The sequence below is a fragment of the Sphaerodactylus townsendi genome, linkage group LG04, assembly GCF_021028975.2.
Source record: "Sphaerodactylus townsendi isolate TG3544 linkage group LG04, MPM_Stown_v2.3, whole genome shotgun sequence".
Classification (NCBI taxonomy): Eukaryota; Metazoa; Chordata; class Lepidosauria; order Squamata; family Sphaerodactylidae; genus Sphaerodactylus; species Sphaerodactylus townsendi.
Window position 1 is genome coordinate 97354568 of NC_059428.1, and position 17404 is coordinate 97371971.

At 42.6% G+C, this 17404-nt stretch overlaps 2 protein-coding genes across 5 annotated transcripts in view; one reads left to right on the top strand and one right to left on the bottom strand.

Moving 5' to 3' along the window:
- Positions 1 to 8526, bottom strand: part of RNF149 (ring finger protein 149) — a 21456-nt gene extending 12930 nt beyond the window's left edge. For both annotated transcript variants that reach the window (XR_007244312.1, XM_048494379.1), the window contains exons 1-2: positions 8039 to 8526; positions 1317 to 1567 (exon numbers count right to left, since the gene is read on the bottom strand). Coding sequence is in view for 1 of the 2 variants with exons in the window: in XM_048494379.1 (XP_048350336.1) it covers positions 1317 to 1567; positions 8039 to 8483 (696 nt within the window). In the remaining variant the exon portion in view is untranslated. The remainder of the gene's footprint in view (positions 1 to 1316; positions 1568 to 8038) is intronic.
- A 9-nt stretch (positions 8527 to 8535) lies between these two features.
- On the top strand, positions 8536 to 12787 carry LOC125431520 (protein ZBED8-like). 3 transcript variants are annotated; one of them, XM_048494384.1, is made up of 3 exons: positions 8536 to 8738; positions 11588 to 11624; positions 12502 to 12787. In XM_048494384.1, exons 1-3 carry the CDS (start codon positions 8563 to 8565, stop codon positions 12610 to 12612), a joined length of 324 nt encoding a protein of 107 aa, XP_048350341.1. In that variant the 5' UTR covers positions 8536 to 8562; the 3' UTR covers positions 12613 to 12787. The 3 variants fall into 3 exon arrangements, with proteins under 3 accessions (XP_048350341.1, XP_048350339.1, XP_048350340.1); XM_048494382.1 differs by having other exon boundaries at positions 8536 to 8730; positions 11397 to 11624; XM_048494383.1 differs by having other exon boundaries at positions 8536 to 8730; positions 11447 to 11624.
- The last annotated feature ends 4617 nt before the right edge of the window (positions 12788 to 17404 follow it).

Below are 17404 nucleotides of genomic sequence, written 5' to 3' on the forward strand. Positions count from 1 at the left end.
ATGGAGTAATGAAATTCATTTACAAAAAATTTTAAACACTGCAGGAATATATAGTCTCATGCGACATAATTAAAACTTAATCATTTTAGGATGAATAACCTTTGAACAACAACATATCTTAAATAGAGAACTATTTAACCTATTTTTATATATTTTTAAAAACATTCATTTTTATCCACAACTAAGAAGACAACTAAGCAGTTCAACTTCCCACAAAAAGGTTCACAGGCCAATTCAGATTGGGGGTGGGGGGGAAGGCTGAATGGCTGCTGGAGTTAGCACAGGCTAGCTCCAACACATTTGCCTTTTTGACAAGCTGCAGGCATTCCCAAAGGCAGAGACAAAATCAGTTGGCTCCCCAGGAACACTGGTGGCAGGGAAGATAAACTTGTGCCATCGGCCATTTAACTCTACAGAAGGCTTTCCAGTGGCAAATATGTGTGGGTTTTGTTGTTGTTGCTTTTTCTTCCTCCCCACGCCCCTGGAAAGCCCTCTGGACGTGGCAGGACAGTGCAGCAATGGCGCTGTCCTCAGCCACCTCGGGCTATGGATTGGGCTGTTATTGATGTCAGGTTCAGAGACAGAAGAACAGAGAAAGATGGTGAGGATAAATTTCATATACAGTTCGTCCAGGCAGATATCATGTACAATTTTAATGAAGAAGTAAACAATTCTTTCCTTTTTGATATGTCCCTCCAGGAGATGAAATTGCAACAACTTTTTGTTTCTCAAAGGAAAAACAACACCTACCTACATTAAGACCTACCAAGACCAAACATACTTTCCCTTATTTAAAATAATTAAGTTTCCCTGACTACTCAACTGAAAAAAGTTTGAGTCTGGTGGAACCTTATGGCCAACAAAGTTTTACTCTTGGTATAAATTTTCAGATGACAATGTAACTGTTCTCAATTTATCTAAAAAGACTAAGAGCCGCAAGTTCCCTGCTAGCTGAGAATATGTATACATTTTTACTGTTTGCACCAGTATCATTGATTGATGGTTATAGAAACAGTGGATGAATAGAAGAGCTGTGATCCAGTTGTAATTTTTAAAAAATCATTTTGTTGTGTACCAGATATGGTACAAGTAAGTCTAGCTCTAAAAAAAAAAGCAGCAACAAATATCAACAGACAATACAGGAACTGGTATTAAGAAACTGATTCAAGTTAAGCAGCATTCATATATGAGTAGGAAGATAAGAAGGTTGCCACACATTGTTTCAAGTAAGTTCTCAATTAATGCCTGCCTGTTATTAGGCAAAAGGTTTTAAAAAGAGACAAAGGGTAAGAGTCACCATCACCACTAGTAATTACCTGGTTTCCAAAATGTGTTCCAGTATAGAGGAAACGCTGTATATAAAAAAATATGAGCCATGCTAAAGATATAATCATCATGGTGATGAATGCAATAGCTACAAAAACAACTGACTGTCCAGTGATATATTCTTGTACATGACGATTTCCAACATCAATAGTCATTTTCACTGGAATCCCTCTTTGCACTGGCTCCAAGATCTCCATTGCTTTCGGATACCCAATCATAATTACCACCGTATTGCCAGTACCTGTTGAGCGGGAAGAAAAACGAGAATCAAGAATCTCTTACCACTTTTTATCAATTGAGCAAAATCCAGGCTCATTACTTGATGATAAGCAGATGGACTTTGCCATAATAAATTACTAGATTAGTTTCTACTACATATAAATTCTCATCCAGCATCCACAAACACAAACCAGTACGGTAACCAAAGTTCCTCAGCCAAAAAAAGCAAACTAGAGAGCTTTCATATGGCCAAGGGCTGTGGCCTCTGACTAAATGCTCTCCTACTCCCTGAAGCTGATCCCTTCCTGCCATCTCTCTGGACCATAGCTAACCCACTGGCTTTTTACCAAGTCACAACTTGATGTCTGCAGATCACTCAAAGTCAGCATCACCACTGTCTCTTCCTAGGTTCTTTCCTAGATACAGGCTGGGCCTAAAAGGTCTTAGGAAGAACAAACAAGGATAATAGGGATGGACCTAAACTACAGGCTCCAGGATTTCCATCCATGGAGTGTGATTTTCCTTTCTCCAGTGTCAGCCTGAAATGCCCCCTGAAATTCTGTCCCTGGGAGAGAGGGGACCCCTGGAACAGAATTTCAGGGGGCATTTTGAGCTGTTGTGTGTGTGTGGGGAGGAATCACACTCCATGGGCAGAAATCCTTCTGTCCTATGAAGCATCCAGTATTGATCTAAGCGTGTACCTAGAACTGTGACTTTCTTTCACACAGGCCAAACAAATTAGAGTAAGAAAAATCTTATAATTTAAGAGTACTGAAATTATTAAACCATGGGGGGAGGAATTTTTCCAGAAAATATATGTAATGCCTACTTATGAACCCTACATTTATTTTATTGCATTAACAAAAAAAATTCTTCACAGATAAACATATACAACTGAATCATTTAGCATATTTACAAAGTTTTAAAATCTAAATGTCATGCTTATAAGTAAAATGACAAATATAACTAATTCTAGAGAGGGAGAGAGCTGAAAACTGCTGTATCCTATGCTGCCTTAGCATATGCATCTTAACTTTCCCCCCATTTAATAGGAAAACATAATTTTTGTTGTAGACAAAAGAAAATGTATTATTTGGACAGAATTAGTCTTATATAGCTACAGCAGGTATATATGGATATCAAAAACTTTTAACATTGAACTTTTCAATAGTGTATCATAATAATATACCTAAAATACTCATAGTATAAATATCAAAATACTCATAATCAACATTTAAGCAAAAAAATGTTTTGTGCCTGTAGTGAAACTGTTCTGTGAAACTATTTCGTGCCTGTAGTGTACAAGGGAATTATTCTCTAATGGGGCAGACAGTATTAAATAAAAATCTTCATGGGATGTATTTTGAGTGACTAAAATTTTGTCTTAAAAAAGCATTTCACTCATGCCAAACAGAAAATATTTCCCAGGTGGTCCCCCCACCCCACTCTGGGCTATTCTTACCCAAACTGAAAAAAAGATCCAGGATTCTTCCATCCACAGAATTTTCCCATTTATCTACTAGTCCTTCCTGTTGTATTCTGGACAATCTCAAAAATCACTACAGTTGTTAAGAATTTCAAACAGAGTCCTGATTGCAAAAACAAGGATCACCTAAATATCAATCCACATACCCTTCTCCTACATAGTAGGATCTTAAAGATTTCCACTAGTAACTAAATTCTTCCAACACAAGATTTTTCAATATTTAGAAGCTCTGTATTATTTGATTAACAATTATTTGTTCTATTAAAGCCCGACTGGGGTAGGGGGGAGCCACAGAAGAATCATGGGCCTACACCGGCATATTTGCCCACTCCGCCAGCCTAGGGAACATTTTTGCTGGCAGAGAGAGCAGACATGCAGGGGCTGTGGAGCTCTGCGACGCCCAAATCCTGAAGAGCCCACCACTCCAAAGCTACACCAGCTTAGGAAATGGCCCCCTTCCTATCCACAGACTTACAGCACCAGAAAGCGTGGCATAAGCCTGCTTGGTCTATGGGGCTATTTGGGCAGCAGGACAGTTTTTGAAATTAACTACTTCTTGCACTGTCCAAAACCTCTTTGGAGGCAGCATTGAACAGCTTTTGCCACACTGTCTCCAGCCACTGTGGAGCTCCCCCCCATCGGGATTGGACTGTAGATGTTTGTTGTGCTACTTGTAGTTACCTGACCCACACCTGGCACATGAATCCAGTTGTTGTTTATTTACTGCAGTCCATACATTTATTTTAATTTTATTTATTTTTCAACTTCTATCCTGCCCTATCCTTACAGGGCTCAGGGCGGGTCACAACATAATTTCTAAAATACAGCCATTAACTTTAAATCATTAAAACATATTATAATAATACAAAAATATATACTATGGTATTAAAAACCAGTACAAGAACAAAGGTTAAAAGCAGATGGTGATGGAGAACCTCTCTCTACTCCTTCCCCCCCTCCATGACTGATACAGTCAACATCAACGATTTAGTGTGAGGAACAGGATCCTACAACAGATAAACAAGAAAGCCGCTCTTCAATATGAAGAGCATATTGTAGTCTAAAACTCTAGTGTACATTGATTAATTTTATAATGACAATCTACTCAAATGCAGACATAAGAAAGCAAACAACTAAATTTTATTATTGGGAAATGGGTGTCCGTTTAAGAGTGCAATGAATATTAATTATGAAAATACCAATTTTTTTAAAATCCAAGATCCTCTGACTTGCTTAGGAGGTCGGGTTTTATGTTTTGCTGTCATCTGCATGCTCGGATGGTTATCATAACTTTCAAAGGATTGAATTTCAAAGGAGTTTCCACTTAGAGATGCTGACAGTATACATAAAAAGGAAACAGCCAATTAAGAATCCACAGATTTTCCTAACAGTTCCTTCTACAGTCATTGAATTAGTTCTCTTTGTTTGAATTAGTTCTCTTTGTACTATAACAATATTTAGAATTTATACAGCATTTTTATTGTTAAAAGCGCTTCATCTATTTTATCTTTTTGATCCCTACAACAATCCTGTAAGGTAGGCAAGTATTGTCATTTTGCAGATGGGAGCTGCAAGCGGCTTGCTTAAGGCTATCTAATGAGTTAATAGCAGATCTGAGTCAAACCAATTCATATGGGCTCAGCAACTTATTCACAAGATTAGATTAGCCCTCATTTATGAAGCATCTCTGACTTGAGAATTCACAACCCTATACATCACAATCTGCTTTACTTCCCCAAATCTAAAAGACAAAAAGAGAACTAAAGTAGTAGTGCAATTACTTGAAGGGTGAAAGCAAAAACAGAATGAAATTCGTATTTGTCCTATTCAAAGAAATCTGGCTAGAAAATCAGCCCCATACGTTTTGTCATCATAACCACATGTGCTTAAATGACTCCAAATTCATTCATTTGACTACTTACAATCAGGGGTGTAACGAGGCAGCTCTGGGCAAACTGTAGCCCTGGGCAAAACCTGAGTTGGATGCCCCCCCCCCCCCGCCCCAATGGGCGGCCACTTCACCATGACCAAATTTTTTTTTGCACCAGGACATTGGTGCCTGCAGGGGGTACATTTTTAGACATATCAGCACCAAAATTTCAGCATATCATCAGGAGACTGTCCTTATGCTACTCCCCAAGTTTGGTGAGGTTTGGTTCAAGGAGTCCAAAGTTATGGACTCGGTGCCCCATCCCCCCCATTGTTTCCAATGGGAGCTAATAGGAGATGGGGCTACCGCTTTGAGGGTCCATAACTCTTGGCCCCTGAACCAAACTGCACCAACTTGGGGGTGCCATCAAATTCCAGATGATACCCTGTTCAAATTTTACTGGCATCCAAATGCCCCCCTGCAGGAACATCCTAGAAATTTGCCCAAGAATCTTTGTTCTGCATTGAGTTTTCTGCATTGCTGTCAATTAGGGGTTGCAAGCTGTGGGGGAACATTTCTGGAGGCTGCACAGTCTCAAAAACTTTCAGGGAATTATTAGGAGACTGTTCTTACCGATACCCCAAGTTTGGTGCAGTTTACAGGGGGGCAAAGCATGGACCCTCAAAACTGTGTAGCCCCCTATCTCCTATTAGCTCCCATTGGAAACAATGGGGATAGGGCATTCCCTTTAAGGTCTCATGCAACCCGGGACTCCTTGAACCAAACCTCACCAAACTTGGGGAGTAGCATAAGGACAGTCTCCTGATGATACGCTGAAATTTTGGTGCCGCTAGTCTAAAAACTGCGCCCCCTGCAGGCCAAAAATAGAAAACCACTAAAATACCCAAAACGAACCCAGCATTTTGATGCCCCTCACAAGGTGATGCCCTGGGCAGCTGCCCACCTTGCCCAATGGGCATTACGGCAGTGCTTACAATCGTCAGTCAAATTTTATATATTTTTCAGTTGCTACAAGAGACATACAAATACAAGCCATATCAACAGAAACAAATACAAGCCGAATCAACCGCTAAAATGAAGATGGAAGAATGGGACTTCCCCCTCTTGCCTCATGTATTGGATAGGGAGAAAGTTGTTGTGGCTGTGGTTCAGATAGCCCTCTTATTGCTATTTCAGATTAGTGGCATCTTCAGAGGTGTATCACAGAGAGTCTGTTACACACTGTGATACACCTCTGAAGATGCCAGCCACAGATGCAGGTGAAACATTAGGAACAAGATCTACCAGACCACAGCCACACAGCCCGGAAAACCCACCACAACCAATGCCAAGTTTAATTTGTCACAAATTAGGAGGTTCCACATAAAGAGCTCACAAAGTAAGGCAAAACTTTTACTATATAAGCATTCACTAATGCAGAAGACTGGCAGATAGTCTGAAAGACATTAGATCCTTTGAAACTTTTTATCAATCAGCCTTTCAGTTTTAGGAAGCTCTTTAAAAAGCAGCAATTCACATGATGCCTCTGTCAGTCATTCCCAAATTCATTTTCAAACATCTTCTCTCAAAACATATATGCATTCAATGAACCCAATAAATCAGTCGCTGTTTTCTGCTCTCTGTAACATACACTCCACTCGCCCTAATTGGACCCATGAAGATCCATTTTTCTTACTGTCTGTCTCATCCAGGGCTGTAGGGGGAGGAAATGGCGCCGGAGGTAAAATTGTGCCTCAGTGCTGCCTCCCCCCCACTTACCTTTTTCTGCCAGTTGAAAACAGGCTAGGCTGGTGGGGTGGGGCCAGGCATGGCGAGGTGGGAAGGGGGCAATTTTCCACCCTCACAAGCACACGCCTGGGGCACGGCGCCCTCCTCTCATCCATGTACTTTCAGCCAGCTTTACAGTCTGGCATCAAATCTGGACAACTGAAATATTGTCCAGCTCATCACAATTTGTCATACTTAGCATTTCTACATTTTTCTAGAACCTTAGGCATCCATCTCTTGGATTTTCCATAGCTTGCTTTCGTGTCTGTTGTCATACTAAACTTCATAGGGAAGGGACAGTAGTCCATGGTGAAATCATCTTGGAAATTTTTACACAAGCCAGTAAAAGGACACAGTACTTTCCATGTACAGCCACTTTGTCCTAATAAGTATGCATATTATGTTTAACAGCATTTATAACAAACTTCCAAAGCAAGCCAACAGGTATTACAGAAATGTTATAAGACAGATAATTGCACGTAGCATGCTCATCTACACAATTTGAACACAACCTGGTTCAGCCAGCTAGTTAGGCCAATTCGGCAGTTAGGCCGATTCTTTAAACAACCAAGCCACCCACTTTGATTCTTAAACATCTCATAGCATCACCTTTTCATAAAGGGAGGGGCAACAGACGCCACTGCCCAGCTCATCCTCCAGCTCCTCTTGTATCTGAGCATCAGCAGCTAAGCACAAACTTTGTTTCAAACATATCTACTGTTTTTACTACAAGTCCCTCCTACCATTTCAAAGAAAAAATGCAAGACAGGGCATGCATATCCATGCAATTATTTATGGCATGTAGCAGCTGACTCTAGATTATTTTTAAAGGAGATGTTAAAAACAGGGGTCTATCAACAAACATATCATAGCATCACCTTTTCATAAGTCTTTTTCAAAAGCACTTCTAAAAACCAGTTGCAGAGGGGGGAGATGGGCAGCCACAGAGAAAGGACAGTTACTCTGGCGACCTGTTTGTGGGCTTCCCACAGGCACCTGGCTGGAAAACAGGATGCTGAACCTTTGCTCTGATCTAGTAGGGCTCTTATTATTTATTTAGGAGACGTTTTTCTCGGGCTTGGGCAGATGATCAACAAGCGGAGATCTTTTCTTGCCTTAAAATCTATCGGCATCTTCACATTAAATATGAAAATTTTCTCAAACTGTCTTTTCCGGCATGAATCTTTCTTCATCCTTTGAAATTCGTTGCTGTTCTTTCACGCCCTGGGGAAGGATCCTGAGGCAGCCTCCCATGCCTTAGCTGGGGACCCTGTGCCCAGTTTCTCATCATAACCAGTGGCATTTTTCTTCCCAGAAAGGCTGTGCAGCCCCCCAACCCTACAACTCACCGAAGTGCGGCATGCTCAGGGTGGAGTTGCCAAACCGCGGCTCGTTGTAGATGACCACGGCGACCGCCCGTTTCCTCGCCGCGAGGTCGATTTTATCCTTCAGCCTGCATCCGCCGGGGGCCACCAGGGCGATCCAGGAAGGAGGAGACCCGCGGCCGGCGCCGGGCAGCGTGGGCACCTCGTATTCGACGTCTGGGGCGCAGCCTTCCATGGAGCGCGCGCCCACGCCGCGGGGGATGCCCACCAAGCCCTGCGCGCCCTCTTTGGGAGAGCTGCTGCCGAAGCGGCCACTCTCCGAGCTACCGCGGACCGTGCGGTTGGTGCCGGGCTCCGTGTACACCGTAGTCACCCAAGCCGAGTACCACACCAACGACCAGGCCACCGGCGGGCACCCCGCGGCAGTCAGCAGCAGCAAGGGCAATGCCACGCGCCGCACCAGCACCATGGTCCCGGGCCATGCAACGCGGCCCGCGCGCCAGTCCAATGGGCACCGGTTTCCCGCCCCTTTCTCCGGATGACTAGAAATGGGAGGAGAGAAGCCAGAAGCCAATGGGCAGCTCCGCTTGCTCCTCCCTCAGCCGCCCAAATCCGGTTTTCTTCGTCCTCCTCCAAGCCGAGAAAATACAGGCTGTCGCCTCTCCAGAACGAACAGCGGTGCACGTCCTGCTTCTGATCCTCGTGTTTCTCTGGAGGTCTGCTTGTATCGTTCATATTTAAAACGGAGTGAACAAATTATTGGGGGTGTGTGTGTGTGTGTGTGTGTGTGTGTGTGTCCTATCATGCCCCAGTTGAACAGCCGTCTTCCACGCCTTTTGTTCTGTGCGCCTCAGCCATTTTCTCCAACCAAACAAAAAGAGGCCTTAATCCCCTTCCTTTCCTCCTGAGATTTAGTGGGAGAGTCGCCACGGTGTAGATCCGCAGGAGCACAGTCAGGGTCGAGTCCAGTAGCACCTTAGAGATCGGTGAGCGTTCCAGAGCATAATATTTCAAGAATTAAAAGCTCCCTTGGTCAGACACAGTAGAAATCTGAGCTCTGCCAGAAAGTGGGAGAGGTGTTAAAAAAAACGCTTGAAAAAGTTTTTAGTCCAGTGGGACCTTTAAGACTAACACAACTTATTCTTAGTATAAGTTTTCATGTGCATGCACACTTCTTCAGATACGTGTAAAGAATGTTGGTAAGGGATGCAGCCAGTGGTGGGATTCAAATAATTTAACAACCGGTTCCAAAAGGACTCAGTGGTGGGATTACAACCAGTTCTCTGAACTAGATAAAAAATTAGCTACCAGTTCTACCAAACTGGTGCAAATAGGTTGAATCCCACCACTGGATGCAGGTACAATGTACACTGGAATCAGATTGATGATAGCAGAGGATTAATACTTAGGGGTAGAAAATTAGCATCTGTAATGAGATAAAAATCGCATGTCCCTGTTCAGCCCTGGGGAAGGCGGTCATTATGAATTTGTGAATTAATTGTAGTGGAGGTGTTGATAGAGAACTTTTCCTTTTTCTGTTTCAACTACTGGCTTCTGGGAAACAAACCAAAACTCTGCTGAACCAGAGAACATCTGTCAGAACTGTCGAAGGCTTTCACAGCCGGATTCAACTGGTTGTTGTGGGTTTTCTGGGCTGTGGCCATTGTCTGGTAGATCTTGTTCCTCAACAAGATCTATCAGACCAAGGCCACACAGCCTGGAAAACCCACAACAACCATCTGTCAGAACCTTTCTGAGTTCATGTAGACAGGGTCTTCTTTTAAAGAATCCCAGACTTAAAAAAAAGTGCCTAAGTTTTTTGAGTAAAAGTTGTTTAAAAAAAGAAGTTGAGAAATTCACACAAAGGCCTGAAACATGTTGAAAATACTTTTATTTCAAACAACACAGAAATCAAAAGATGTGAAATCAATGAGCATGCACCAAACCAAGTCTAAATTGGTTCGCCCAGGGGTCAGCAACCTTTATCATCCAAAGAACCTTTTTTGCCCACTCAAAAGAAAAAAAATATTGGGAGCCACAAAATGTATTTTGAACCTTATACTGAAGGTAACACAGCCTATTAAGTCTAAATCAACATTACTGCTAGGTCTAACTGAACATTTATGTTTTACCACATGGGGCTGTACTTTGCAATGGACTATTTATGATTGTTTGGTACTTTAACTTTGCATTTCCATTACAACAGTGCCATGTTTTCTTGCATTTGTGAATAGCCTGTGAGCCATAATAATGATGGTCTGGCTGACCAGCAATACAGTCAAGACAGTATTAGTAATGACTTCTTCAAACAGCATATAGTAAAAAAAATGCACCAGCACAAAACACACTGATTATCATGAACACATATTGCTTTAAAATAGAGCTAGACTGCTAGACAATCTCATGGAGACTATTATCTGAGTCAGCTAAATAGAGCCTCCAGGTTCAGAGGCAGTACATCTCTGAGAATCAACTACCAGACAAATGCTGCAAGGGAAGACTGTTGCCTTTAACCTTGAAAATGTGGACTTCCTAGACAAAGATCTTGACTTGATTGCGTAAGGCTTTTCTTACATGCTGCCCATTCCATTTGCTAACATGCCTTGAAATGGGCGAGGGAAAAAGTTATGAATGTCATGTCAAAGGATAAATACCTTTGATCTGTCCTCAAGCCTCTTCGTTAGACCCTGAAGATCTAAACCAGCGGTTCTCAACCTTTGGGTCGTGACCCTTTGGGGGTCGAACGACCCTTTCGCCTAAGACAATCGGAAAACACATATTTCCGATGGTCTTAGGAATCAAGACACCGCTCCTCTATCCGTCTCCAGGCGGGTCCGCCCCATGCAGATACTTCACATAATGGTGCACACCTGGAAGATTATCGCAGTTAACCCCATCACATACACCCCGTACAAATACAGGGGTATGTGATGGGGTTGGCGCCCTAATGTACTTATGCGGACCAGTCACACATGAGCAGCTACTGTGTTGAAAACAGCAGTATTGGAGGTAAAACAACACATCATGAATTATAATTTCTGGGTAAATGTAAAATCATGTACTGTAAAATCAAATACTGCAAAAAAACCCCTCTGTACAATGGGAACTTAATCTGGATGCTGATTGGTCTTTTTATATTCAGCTGTGGTTGATGTGAATACTGCCCCCTTGTGATACTAACAGGTATGTAAAAAAACAACACAGAGAATGGTAAATCATAGGAAACTTTAATGAACTGTATTGACTGAACTATGCCATGTATCATCTTTTGTATTATTAAAGCTATTGTTATATATTATTTTCATTAGCAAATTATCCCATGACAATGGATAGTGTAGAGAAGAACGTTAAGAAAAGAAAATACAGTGAGGATTTTTTACAGGATGGTTTTACCTCAATAAATGTTGAAACTTCATATTTGGTGGCACTCAGAATCGCCAGAGCTATGAAACCTGACACCATTGCTAAGGATTTACTGTTGCCAGTGGCCAAAGACATTGTTCGAGTTATGATCGGAGATGAATTTGTTACGAAATTGAGTGCAATTTCCTTATCTAATGACACTATCCACAGAAGAATAGATGACATGTCTGCTGATATTCTTGATCAGGTAATCCAGGAAATTAAGTCTGCTCCACTTCCAATATTTAGTATCCAGCTTGATGAATCTACAGACGTTGCAAACTGTTCACAGTTACCAGGGACGTAGATATAGATTTTTTATGAGGGGGTTCGGGATGGGGCCACACCCCCACCTGTCCCTAGGGCATGGCCACGCCTCCCCAAGCCACGCCCCTGGCCTAGCGCTTATAAAAGCAGCTCTCCGAGGTCAGGGATGGCAGACTTCCCTGCCCTGCCCTGCCCTCCCCTGCACCTCCCCTCTGGGCAGAGGCATAGAGGGAAAATGGAGTCTGGTGCAAAATCTGAGTTTTGCACCACCACCCCCCCCCCGGGCAGCCACTGTGATGCTGGAATCCCCCCCAAACAGCATCACTTTCAATGGTGTTTAAACTAGAGAGCCCAAATTCTCCTTTTAAATCTACCTTAAAGGGAGAATCTGGGGTCCCCAGTTAAACAACATTGAAAGTGATGCTGTTTTGCGGTGGATTATCCCCCACCTTGAAACAGCATCACTTTCAATGTGGCGTAGTGGTTAAGAGCAGGTGCATTCTAATCTGGAGGAACAGGGTGTGATTTCCAGCTCTGCCACTTGAGCTGTGGAGGCTTATCTGGGGAATTCAGATTAGCCTGTGCACTCCCACACATGCCAGCTGGGTGACGTTGGGCTAGTCACAGCTTTTCGGAGCTCTCTCAGCCCCACCTACCTCACGGGATGTTTGTTGTAAGGGAGCAAGGGCAAGGAGATTGTAAGCCCCTTTGAATCTCCTGCAGGAGAGAAAGGGGGGATATAAATCCAAACTCTTCTTCTTCTGAGACTGTGTTGCGCCTTCTTCTTCCATTTCCAACAACATATCTTTGTGAAACAGGGTTTTCCAGCTTGTTGGTTATCAAGCCTAAATACAGAAGTAGACCTGTTGTGGAAGATGATCTTCGTTGTGCTCTTGCAAAGACTGCCCCGAGAATTTCTGATCTGGTGAGAAAGAAGCAATCTCAACCTTCGCACTGATGTTGGCTTTTTACACATACTGTCGCAAAATGTAGCAATGTAGTTTACTGTTGTTATATTAAGACTGTGACCCATGCTACACCATGCTTCAAGACAAAATGTCATTTATTTGTAATTAGAAATAAATATTTCACAATATATAATTACATACTGCTTTTGTGATTAATCACTATGATTTAATTATGTTCAATTTGTAACAATAAAAATATATCCTGCATATCAGATATTTACATTACGATTCATAACAGTAGCAAAATTACAGTCATGAAGTAGCAATGAAAATAATTTTATGGTTGGGGGTCACCACAACATGAGGAACGGTATTAAAGGGTCGCGGCATTAGGAAGGTTGAGAACCACTGATCTAAACAACTATCACCTGGTGGCTTACACATCATTCTTACTCAAGATATTAGAGTGGATTGTGACCGGCATGCTTGGAAGAAGCTGCGTATCTAGACCCATTTCAATCTGGATTCAGGTCCGGTCATGGAACTGAAACTACCTGAATGACAACCTTTGCTGGGAAGGGAGTGGAATGCAATCCTGTTGGTCCACCTGGATCTCTTGGCAGCTTTTGACCACAGTATCCTCCTGGAAATGCTTTGGGAGTTGGGGGCACTGCTCCTACCTCCAAGGCTGATACCAGAGAGTAGTCATGGGAAATTTTTGCTTGATACCATGGGTATTCACTTGTGGGCTCCCTCAGAGTTGATTTTGTCTCCCATGTTTTTTAACATCTACATGAAGCAGCTGGGGGAGGTTATCAGGAGATTTGGAATAAGATATCATCAGTATGCTGATGACACTCAGCATTATCTGTCAACGCCATCTTAATCAAAAGAGGCAGTTGATGTTTTTGACTGGTGCTTGGAAGTAGTAATGGACTGGATGAGGGCCAATAAATTGAGGCTGAATTCAGACAAAATGGAAGTGCTAAGTGTCAGTGGGTCTTGGGTCTGTGATGTAGAGAGACGGGGTTGTGTATTGCTCTGGAAGAGACAGGTGTGAAATCTGGGGGCGCTCCTGGACTTTACTATGACGTTAGAAGCGGTGGCCAGGAGTATCTATTCTCAGCATGAATAACAAAATTGTGATTATGCTTTAAAAGAGATTATGCGACAGATTAATAGTGTTCTAAGTCTACAATACCAGTGGGCTTATGTAAATTATGGGTCCTAACCCTATAGTACCAGTGGGCTAATGTAGATTATGGATTCTAAATGTATCTTACAAAATCCTACAAACAGTACCTTCTTACCAAGAACCCATTACGATCCTCAGCAAGCACTACATTATCTACCCATAACCCAGTGACCTATCTACCTGCTTAAATGTACTTGATTGAAAGTATCCAAAATGGTAATTATCAGACTTTCACTCAAGGGCTTTGTCAAGGGCCTTGTCCTTAGTTCACCAACCCTGCCCACCGCCTATGATATGGCTGTAGGCCGCCTAGGGCCCTTAGGTAGTCATTCCCAGAGTGAAACTTCTGGAATGCCACACACTCTCACCAAATCAGCTGGGCAGGCAGGACAGCCAACCTGGCATTGATGTTCCAACACAAAACAGCTCACAGCTGTTTAAGTAGATATTACTGGCTGGCATCAAAGGTGGAGAAAGCTCACTGCTATTAAACTGGCTGACAATAGCAGGCCAACCATCCAAGGGCTTAAATAATCCTTCAGGGTGAGGTGGCCCATTGCATGCCTGTTTGGCACACTACTCACGCTCCTGGCTCAGCAAAGAGGGCAAGGAAAGATGGAAACTCCCAACCCAGCATTGGTGTTCTAATACAAAAACAGCTGCTGGCTGCTTAACTAGTTGTTACTGGGCTGACTGGCAAACCAGAAGTCAGAGCGAAGCTTAAAAGCCCAGAGGCCTTCCATCAGTAGAACCCATACCTGCTTGTTCTGGCGTCAGTTTTCTCCCAGTTAATTAGCCCCAATCACCAGACAACCATTGCCTGGAGAAACCTTTGCTGTCCAGGAGCTGCTAAAAGCTGTTCAGGAATTGTTAGGAGTGCTACAAGTTCCAGAAGCCGTCTGAGGACTTTCCATCAATGTTTCAGGCAAAACCACTAAAACAGTCCCACACAAGTGTATTCTGGCAGCAATTCTTCCTCAGGTAGTGATCAGCTGCCTATTATCAACCAGCTGGATATTATTCAGAGGGACGGAGAGCTGAAAATTTTCTTCTTAATCACTCCAAAACGTGTCACAGAATTGTAATGTCCTAATAAGACATCCAGAAGGTGTTGTTATCTGCTCCCTAGGCTGCCCATTGTGGAGCCGGCACTCTTATTCTCTTATGCTCCACTGACTTACTGGTTCTTGCAGATATTAGTTCAAAGGCCAGACATTTGAGCAGTTCACAGACTTAAGATAAAATAATTATCCTCTGTCCAGTTTAATAGTAGTTTGCAATTAAGAGATACATGTCTTTTAAATTACTTTTAAAGGGAAAGGGAGGGAGCATACATTACAAATGGCAGTTCAGGTTGCCATCTTGACAACTTATTCTGAGGACACCTTAATAATAGTCACCTGTTACATGTGCATAATGGTACAGTTAAAAAGGTAAAGGTAGTCCCTTGTGCAAGCACCAGGTCATTACTGATTCATGGGGTGATATCACATCATGATATTTACTAGGGTGACTATCTTTATAGGGTGATTTGCAATTGCTTTCACTTCTTTATGTACACTTTACCCCAATGAGCTGGGTACTTGTTTTACCAATTTCAGGAATATGGAACTGGCTCCCTGAAATCGACTTCTGCTGGGATCAAACTCAGGTCATGAGCAGAGCTTTGTCTACAGAACGGCAGCATTACCATTCTGCACCACCAGGATTTTCAGTTGTGGCCATCACTTATGGCCATGTTAAGTACTGGTGAGTGTGCAGTTATTCTATTATGTGTAGGTCACCTCCTTGCATCCTTCATGGGATAAAGACTCATTGAACTTAGTGGGCACAAAAACCTGTGTTGAGGTGAAATATCTTTTAAATGACAAACGTCAATGACATGAGTACTTATGCTTGCATCAGCATGAATATATTGTTATGTACTACCCAAATTGTTTTCATCAGCAAAATGTGCTTTCAAAAATATAGGCAATACATCAAGACAGTCTATACATTGCTTAAATGAGCAAGATTACACAATTGAAATGCATCAGGAAAATACACTTTCAAAAAGTATAGACAATACCATAAACACAACAGTCTAAATGGTGCTTATATTAGCAAAAATATGGTATCAGTCACAGTCAAACTGTATATAGACAACCGGCGCACATCAACTTTATATCCACTGTATATAGTCAATAGGCAAACAGAAAACTAGAATACACTGCTTCATAAGCTTGGTCAGTATTGCTGGTACTGTGGGCTGAGCCCTCATCATTAAAACATATGGATACTCATAAGAACATAAGAACAAGCCAGCTGGATCAGACCAGAGTCCAACTAGTCCAGCTCTCTGCTACTTGCAGTGGCCCACCAGGTGCCTTTCAGAGCTCACATGCAGGATGTGAAAGCAAGGGCCTTCTGCAGCTGTTGCTCCCGAAGCATTGATTGTGGAATTCCAGCCTTCCAGATAAACAGGAATACAATCTCATCAGTTTCGTCAGCATGGCCAATTGGCCATGCTGGTAGGGGCTGATGGGAATTGTAGTTCCTGAACATCTGGAGAGCCGCAGGTTCCCTACCCCTGACCTGGACTGTTAAGGCATTTGCAATCTCAGATCAAAGAGGATCAAGATTGGTAGCCATAAATCGACTTCTCCTCCATAAACCTGTCCAAGCTTCTTTTAAAGCTATCCAGGTTAGTGGCCATCACCACCTCCTGTGGTAGCATATTCCAAACACCAATCACACGTTGCGTGAAGAAGTGTTTCCTTTTATTAGTCCTAATTCTTCCCCCCAGCATTTTCAATGTATGCCCTCTGGTTCTGGTATTGTGAGAAAGAGAGAAAAATTTCTCTCTGTCAACCTTTTCTACCCCATGCATAATTCTGTAGACTTCAATCATATCCCCCTTCAGACGTCTCTTCTCCAAACTAAAGAGTCCCAAACGCTGCAGACTCTCCTCATAAGGAAGGTGCTCCAGTCCCTCAATCATCCTCGTTGCCCTTCTCTGCACTTTTTCTATCTCTTCAATTTTTTTTTGAGATGTATGCAATTGGTGAACTGAACACAGTACTCCTGGCGGTCGCATCACTGCTTTATATAAGGGCATGACAATCTTTGCAGTTTTATTCTCAATTCCTTTCCTAATTATCCCCAGCATAGAGTTTGCCTTTTCACAGCTGCCATGCATTGAGTTGACATTCCCATGGAACTATCAACTAAGACGCCTAAATCCCTTTCCTGGTTCCAGACTGATAGCACTGACCCCGTGTAGCGTGTATGTGAAGTTTGGATTTTGCCCCTATGTGCATCACTTTACATTTTGCTACATTGAACTGCATTTGCCATTTCTTAGCCCACTCACCTAATTTATCAAGGTCCTCTTGGAGCTCTTCGCAATCCTTTGCGGTTCTCACCACACTACATAATTTGGTATCATCTGCAAACTTGGCCACCATGCTACCTACCCCCTACTTCCAGGTCATTTATGAATAGGTTAAAGAGCACTGGTCCCAAAACGGATCCTTGGGGGACACCACTCCCTACATCTCTCCATTGTGAGAATTTCCCATTTACACCCATTCTTTGCTTCCTGTTTCTCAACCAGTTTTTAATCCATAGGAGGACTTC